The sequence below is a fragment of the Equus asinus genome, chromosome 17 (assembly GCF_041296235.1).
Source record: "Equus asinus isolate D_3611 breed Donkey chromosome 17, EquAss-T2T_v2, whole genome shotgun sequence".
In the NCBI taxonomy this organism is placed as follows: domain Eukaryota; kingdom Metazoa; phylum Chordata; class Mammalia; order Perissodactyla; family Equidae; genus Equus; species Equus asinus.
The window spans coordinates 38,224,216-38,232,340 of NC_091806.1; the positions used below are offsets into that span (position 1 = coordinate 38,224,216).

An 8,125-nucleotide genomic window follows, 5' to 3' on the forward strand; every position below is an offset into this window, starting at 1 on the left:
GTGCCACGAGGCAAATAAATGGGGTGTTGCGGGAGAGAGTAACTTGGAGGATGCGCTGTGAGTTGAGGGTTCAGTGAAGGCTTCTCTGAGGAGCTGACATTTGAGCTACACCTGAATGAAAAGACACCAGCCAGGCACAAACCATCACCCCATTTAAGTCTTATAACAACCCTATGAGACAAGAAATATTACTATTCCCATTTTACAAATGAAGAACTTGAGGCCCAGAGAATTTAAAGAACTTGCCCAAAGTTTCACAGAGAATACAAGAATCATGATACAAAAGTGGGCAGTTTGACTCAGGAGGCCATGGTCTTATACACAACCTTAGAGAGCCTCCTTGAAGGGATTTACTCAAGGTCACGGAGTTAGAGGTAGAAGAAGGACTAGAATTAGCCTTTCCTGATTCTGAGGACGGTCCTCATAATAATCTGTCATGAGGCCTCTCGTCCATCACAATGGACAAAAGCAGATAAGCAATGGGACAAGGACAAGTCAATACAAAATATATTTTCCAGTATTAAAGCACAAGAAAAGCATCCAGGGATGAGAGACAAGCAGCACGTGCGGATACATGAGCATGGTGTTCTCTACAAAGATGAAGCATTCCCCAAACATGGCTGCCAAGAATACTCGCAGGGACCCCTGGGCCCATATGTCCTCGCCTGAGACGGCCCCTCTGGATCCTGTCTCAGAACATGGCAGTGGGCCTGGCCTTAGAGCCAAAGCCACTAGGAGGAGGCCATGTCTACTCTCAATGACACCCATGGAGAGAATACAAAGAAAAGTATTCAGATGCATGGCACAAGATACAAGAATGCCAAAAATCCTGTCCTCTCTCTCCTCATTTTATTATTTGTTTTATTTTTAGGAGTTTTGAGAGTGAAATGACAACACCCAGAAATTCAATGAGTGGGGCTTTCCCAGCAGAGACTAGGAAAGGCCCTACTGCCACACATCCTATTCAAAAAGGAATGTCCAGGAGGATGCCTTCAGTGGTGGGCCCCACACAAAGCTTCTTCATGAGGGAATCTAAGGCCTTGGGGGTAAGTCAGTTGCCCTCCATTTCATATCCCAGGGGTTTTCTGGCCTATGGAAGCAGCTGCTGTATGTCACAAAATTCAATCCAACCTGAAAGTATTTGATCCAACCTGAGGAATCCTTTATGTCTGACACAGTGGGCCAAATCAAGGATGTATCAGAGAAGTTATCACGGTGATCTTCTGCCTCCTTTTCATTTTGAGGTTTGCAAATTTAGGGGTTTCTCATCTTAGTTCATTGCCAGCATCCCAGGCATATCTGCCTAGGAAATGCCCCAGGTGGTGGGGAAATGGATCCGAACAAGGCAAAGGTCTTGGCACCTCCACCACTTCCTTTGGGTATTTTACACAGCCCCAGGTCAGGGGCCAGGGTCCTATCTTGGCTTTCTGACTTGATGATGATTTCAGTTCATCCATCAGTGCCCTATTCTCTCCCCAGGCTGTCCAGATTATGAATGGGCTCTTCCACATTGCCCTAGGTGGCCTCCTGATGATCCACAAGAACGTCTATGCACCCATCTCTGTAACTTTGTGGTACCCTCTCTGGGGAGGCATTATGGTGAGTAAAAAATAAGCCTAAAAACACTAAAAAGCTCCACAGAAATATACCAGCTTATTTCTGTGTTGAGGAACCTATGTGGGTAGGAAATAAGTTATCAGGTTAAAGTAATGTCATGGAAAGTGGTTGACTAAATTGAGCATGAATCTCATGGTTGAGAGTGGGTGGTCATGCTTCCTGTGAATTCAGAGAAAGATGCCGTACATGGATCTACACAGGGAAGGAACACTGTTCAAAGCAGGATCTCTCCAGTCAATTTGGGCAAGGGTAGAGGGGCACAAGACATTTGGACTGTACAGCATGGCATTTTAGAAAACAAGAGGGAAAAGAAACGTCCTGCTCGCTCCCACCTGGTCCATCTTCCCTACAATTCTGTTTAGTTACTATTACACGTGGTGAAATCAGTCCTATCCCAAATAAACATCCTTTTGCTTATCAGCAGAGCAGCACTCCTGATGGCCGTTTCATGTCCATGTTTCCCAGCTTATGACCCCATCCGGGTCTGGTATGGGGCAGTGATGTTTACATCGCCATTATACTTTCATAGTTGCTAAGACAAAGATAAGTCCAGGATTGAAATTTTCAGAACAAGGAGAGATGGATTGTGGATGGCTTTTTTACAACCAGTTCTCAATGTTAAAAAGCGATCTCCCTCTCTGCTTCTCTCCTTCTCTGCTGCTTCTTCCATCTCTCCCAAACCCTTCCTCACCCATCACCTCTCTTTTTACAGTATATCATTTCTGGATCACTCCTGGCAGCAGCGGAGAAAAGCCCCAGGAAGAGCTTGGCAAGTAATCGTATGTTCTTCTTTCCCAAACATCAGAGAAATATCTATTTTTTCAGTTGAAAACAGGGACCCTTAAAGACCTTTGGAATCACAGTAGCATTGAGTTCTCTCTCAACCCTAAAAAGCAAAAGATCCTCTACAATACTGTTGTGTTTTTATTCATAAAAAACTTGGAAATGAGATCTACCTGAAAAAATGTCCACGGAAACAGCATTAAAGGCAGATCAATGAAAAGCAGGCTTCTGGTCTTATGAATATTAAAGGTCGTGTGAGACTGATAGATCTCTTTGAAAACTGTGTCATTTCTCTCAGACCACTATTTAGGAAAACTGTCCAATCAATGCTGTGATTGACTCAAGTCCTCGTTGACCTTGAGCTGTAACCTTGAGTGAGTCAGTTTACCTCTATGTACCTCTGAGTTCCACCTATAAATGGAGATAATGGCCCTTGCTACCATATGAAATGTCCAAGAGGATGAAATAGAGTAGTGCACATGAAAGTGGGCGTCAGAGGCTATACAGAGCTAGAGTGGGCTTGTTCATATAACCCCTAGGGAGACATTCATACTCAGAAAGAGCTGCCAATTCTCTATGGATCAAGAGCTTACCAGCAAGTTTCCCCCTAACTTTTTTATACTTACTAAGCTCTTACTAATTTGAGACACTTCCAAAATCAGTGAGGACCTGAGTGGATTGAGATGGCTCCTTTCTAGGGGTGGTCTGACAAACTCAGTTTTGGGGGAAAACACTGTTCATGAAGATTAAGTTGTTTTATTCTCCAAATACAGCCATTCCTACTGACTTGCCATCTATAGGTCATAAAGCCAGGGATAAAAATATGTGTGTCTTAAAATAATTGTCAAGAATCTCATACCATTATGGTACTCGTCACATATATTTTTCCTGTTTCAATCTTTTATCATCCCTGCAAGGTAGAACATTCACACTGACATCATCTTACCTATGCTACCCAGAGACATCAGCTCTAATTGCATTTTGAAAGATGGTTCCCTGGGGCTAATTGTAACCTATGTCAATAGGGAGTAGGTGTTGTTTTGTTTTTGCTGCTGTTTCTGCTTGATGGTACAGACCTAGATGGTTCTATCTGCTCTTTCCCTTCCTATACCCATAATGCCATCCTGCCTCATTGTGATCGAAGACCTCCCTTCTTTCTCCTCTCTAACTTCCCATGCAGACGGATATAATCTGAATACCATTTATCTTCATTTACTCAACAAATATTTATTGAACACCTACTAGGATGCTGGCAGTGGCAGTGAAAGGAAGTGCAAGGATACAAGATATAGAGTGAGGGATCACTCCTAGAATTTGTTCTTGATGAACTGATTGGATAGTGGTGGTATAAAATGAGATGGGGAAGCCTGAGAAAGGAACAGGACTGGGAGATGCAGGTTTACATTGCATAGTAACAAAGAGAATAAAAATAACTGAGAGAAGAACTTTAGCATGTTTAGGTATAGGACTTTTGTGAGTAAGGGGAATGGGGTCTGAAATCCCTTCCTAGCTTATATTCTCCAAATGGAAATCAAACCCAATTAATAAATCTTTATGTCTCCGTTTCAGGTCAAAGGGAAAATGATAATGAACTCATTGAGTCTCTTTGGTGCCATTTCTGGAATAATTTTTTTGATCATGGACATATTTAATATTACAATTTCCCATTTTTTTAAATGGGAAGGTCTGAAAGATACTAAACCTTCTGAGCCATATGTTAACATACACAACTGTGAATTGGCAAACCCTGCTGAGAGAAACACTCTGTCTATTCAATATTGTAAGAGCATACGGTCTGTGTTCTTGGTAAGTGGAAAGTCGGGTTTCTTTTCAGGGAGGAGGTATGGCATTTTTATTATGATCATCAACTCTGGATCTAGACTGTCTGCATCTGCTACTTGTTGCCTATATGGCTTTGGGCGAGAATTTTAACCTCACTCTGCCTCAATTTCTTTAACTTTAAAATGGAGAAGGTAACGGTACTTCTGTCATAAGGCTGTTTTGAGGGATAAATGAATTAATAAATGCAAAACACTTAGAATGGTGTCCAGTACATAGAAAGTGATACATAAGTGTTTGCTTGAACATTAGTTATTATTAAATATTATTAATTATTATGATTACTATTGATGGTATTAATATTTTTTATTGTTAAGATGAACAGTGAAGAAATACCTAAGTTGTTATGAAAATCTTTTGCCTCAAGGAGCTTTTAGTGTAGAATTTGAAGGAAAAAAATGCATCTCCCAAATGTGGAGAGGTTTTCTTGGTTGTGATAGCATACCACCTAAAGGTGGATGCAACATACTTTTTCCTACATAGAATTGATTCTTCAACTAATTACTATTTCCTTACTTTCCATCAGCAGCAAGCATTAACTACTGTTGTGTGCCAGGAGTTGTGCTAAGTGTTCGGGTTATAGAGATACTAGTAATTCTTAGTTAGTCATTACTCACTGGAAGAATTGATCTTTTAATCATTTAATTTTAGCCAACAGTCATTTACTGAACATCAACCACATTCTTTGAGCCATTATTACATTTTCACCCTCATTTTTCTGTTGTTCTTCAGAGCATTTTTGCAGTGATGCTGATCTTTGCCTTCTTCCAGAAACTTGTGGCAGCTGGCACTGTTGAGAACGAATGGAAAAAACTGTGCTCCAGGCCCAAAGCTGTAAGTAGTAGCCACTCTGTCCACACCTCCCTCTAGAAAAATCACATCTACAAAAGATCGCTTATGGAGAATGTAATCTGATAAGACTCTGAGACTGGGAGCTTCATGAAAAACAGTCTTGGCGTATTTCTGGAAAGGTAAAATACCAGTAATGAGGAAAAATGTCTTGAAATTTGAAACAAGTCTAAAGGCTAAATAGAGGATACAGTTTTATAATATGTGCATCCTCTTACTCACCTCGAGTTCTGCTTGACTTCAGGCATCCAACTTGACTTCATGATTCCATTCTTAATGTGTGAAAGCAGGATGGCTGAAGGTTGAAGGCTGATTAAAGCCACCAGGTCTTCCACTTCGTTTCTCAGTATTCCACCCCCATCTCACCTTTTCATCTAATCCCTCCTCCAAAGCAATAGGTTCACAGAGGCTCCACAATTGGGAGATATGAATATCTCAGGAATATATCTATTATCAACTGCTTCAGAACCATAGAATGTTAGATTTAGAAACCAGCACTAATTCCTTTGTTTTGCCAATGAGGAAAACAGTATTAGAGAGAAAATTACTTTCCCAATTATTTCCAATAAAGACAAATCAAAACTAGAATCTAAATTCCTCTATTACTGCAGTGTTCTTTCCCAAATACTGCATGATGATTCTAGGCAAATTGGCAAGTATCTGCTGGCTTTGAAGATGAGTTCTGGTAAGTGATTTGAAAAGAATTTGTGCACATGGGAAATAAATCCTGGTATCTGGAGGCATATGGGAAATAACATGAGTAGCATAAAAACTAGGAGATATTTGACAAATATTCATAGGGATTGTTGAGAAATGTGCCAATGGTAAAGTTTGAGAAAAGCTTGTTTAATTTTGTGTTCTAGAATGTAGTTCTCTTGTCAGCTGAAGAAAAAAAGGAACAGACAATTGAAATAAAAGAAGAAGTGGTTGAGCTGACTGAAGTATCATCCCAACCAAAGAATGAAGAAGACATCGAAATTATTCCAGTCCAAGAAGAAGAAGAAGAAGAAGAAGAAAAAGAAGAAGAAGAAGCAGCAGCAGCAGCAGAAACAAACTTTCCAGAACCTCCTCAAGAGGAGGAATCCTCACCAATAGAAAATGATAGCATCCCTTAAACTAGCTTTTCTGTTTTCTTTTTCCTTTCTTTTATTAAGCATTAGTGTTTATAGCTTCTGAGAGATACATTTAAGCCCACTTCTTGAGGCACTCTGCTTGTATCCTCCACATCTCTCTCTGGTCTTTGCGTGGAGTGACCAGCTCCCTCTCTCTCGTTCAGACAATTATAGCCACTTTAGCAGACTGTGTCCTCATGTTTGTTGTTTGGGGCACCTTTTTTACATTGAAAAAGGCAGAATAAATGCCACAGAATGTGATTTCTCACGAGCCTTTTCCTTAGAGAAGGCTTTGTAGGAATAGTAATAGTAGTAGTTTTTTCATTTCTTCCCTCGGCAACAGGGAGACTCTGTACTGATGAAAAAGATAAATGACTGCTTCATGCCATCCCTAAACTATCTTTAATGCCTTACACATCTTAATTTTTGGTGGAGTCCCTTTTGCACCATTATCTTCAGGAAAGTAAAAAGTAATAATAATGGGTGTAATAACGAACCTATTCCATCCCTCTTTCCATAGGCCTGACACTGTGGCACATTCTTAGAGCCTCCACACCCCATCAGGGAAGCTCTGAGTGGCCAACACTCAACCCTTTCATTGTACAAACAGCACAGCTTATCCATGGAGATGTCTTTATCTGTCTTAACTTTCCCCAACTCCTGCTCTAGGCTCTTGGTTGCATTGTCTACCTACTTTGAACCTTTAGGCAAGAGAAGAAAGAATGAAAGCAAAATGCCGCAATGAGTCCCCAGATCTCAAATAATAATCAAGACTTGTATTTATAGAATATTTTTCAGTTCACAAAGTATTTTATCAAATAATTGCCTTCGATCTTCCATGATCAGGAAAAAAAATCCCTATCTCTATTTTACAAATGATTCAAAGAGGTTAAGTAAATTGTAAATAAATAAAATGAATTTTTCAATGGTCACAGCTAGTAATTTTGAGAGCCTTGTTTCAGACTCAGATCTTCTCACTGTTTGAAAATCAGTAATGTTCGAAATAACCATATTGCTTGTCCAATGCCTGTGTAAGCTACTAGAGCCAAGTCAACAGGTTTTATCGAGCCTCTACTCTCTGATCAGCACAAAACAGGTGTTGAGAGAGACACAAGAGTCAGAAATCAGGTTAGACATTCACAACATTTGGAAAACTACTTACATCATTAATATATAATTAGCTATTAGGCTATATAATGCAAACACTGAATGCTATAGACATTCTTAGAAAGAAGACCATGCTTGAAAATAATTAGTTACAACATCAAATCTCAGGCAGCAGCTACTCTACGCCTCGATTCCTGTTCATGGCAGAGATACTAGTACCTACACGGAAAGAATGTTAACCTACAAAGATGCCACTTTAATCTAATAATTACATTTGAGCCTTTTCTACATGTTGAGTGCTACCAGATTCTAGCAGGTGTACAGACAATGTACTTTCTACTGCCTGTGATAATTCTACTTTGTTAGGGACTACCAATGGAAGATATTTCCTGAGATTAGAAAAAAGGAGGTAGGACATTTCTCTGTCTATGTAAAGTCCTCAAAATTAGCTTTAAATGAATAAAAATATATTTGTGTTCTTGTCTGCAATGGCTGGTTTCCAACATGGTGTTTTCTTAGTCTTCTTTCCTCATGTAATGTCAGACCAAGGGAGGTTCCTATAGCCCTAAGCGCATATTCACATAACTCCAATCTGGGTTTGAACTGTGAAATGTCAGGACCTCGACTATTCATGTCAGTATATTCTTACAGACACACATTCCCAAGGAACATTTTTGTAGAATAGGTCATTAATAATGTATCTCTCCCTCTCAGCACTTCAGAAAGTGACTCAAATATGTAGCAGGCTCTCCTGCCTTGAACTAGAGGAAAGGGAAGAAGTGTGGCAATAGTAGACTCAATAAAAAATTTTAATGAGA

At 39.9% G+C, this 8,125-nt stretch overlaps 1 protein-coding gene across 2 annotated transcripts in view; it reads left to right on the plus strand.

Moving 5' to 3' along the window:
* LOC106844387 (B-lymphocyte antigen CD20) overlaps positions 1–7,796 on the plus strand; it is a 13,621-nt gene extending 5,825 nt beyond the window's left edge. Inside the window, exons 2-7 of one of the 2 annotated variants that reach the window (XM_014861789.2) lie at positions 872–1,046; positions 1,480–1,599; positions 2,330–2,386; positions 3,970–4,206; positions 4,972–5,073; positions 5,952–7,796. In XM_014861789.2, coding sequence (XP_014717275.1) covers positions 888–1,046; positions 1,480–1,599; positions 2,330–2,386; positions 3,970–4,206; positions 4,972–5,073; positions 5,952–6,203 — 927 coding nt within the window. In that variant the 5' untranslated portion in view covers positions 872–887 and the 3' untranslated portion in view covers positions 6,204–7,796. The remainder of the gene's footprint in view (positions 1–871; positions 1,047–1,479; positions 1,600–2,329; positions 2,387–3,969; positions 4,207–4,971; positions 5,074–5,951) is intronic. The other variant, XM_014861790.3, reaches the window with a different exon arrangement.
* The last annotated feature ends 329 nt before the right edge of the window (positions 7,797–8,125 follow it).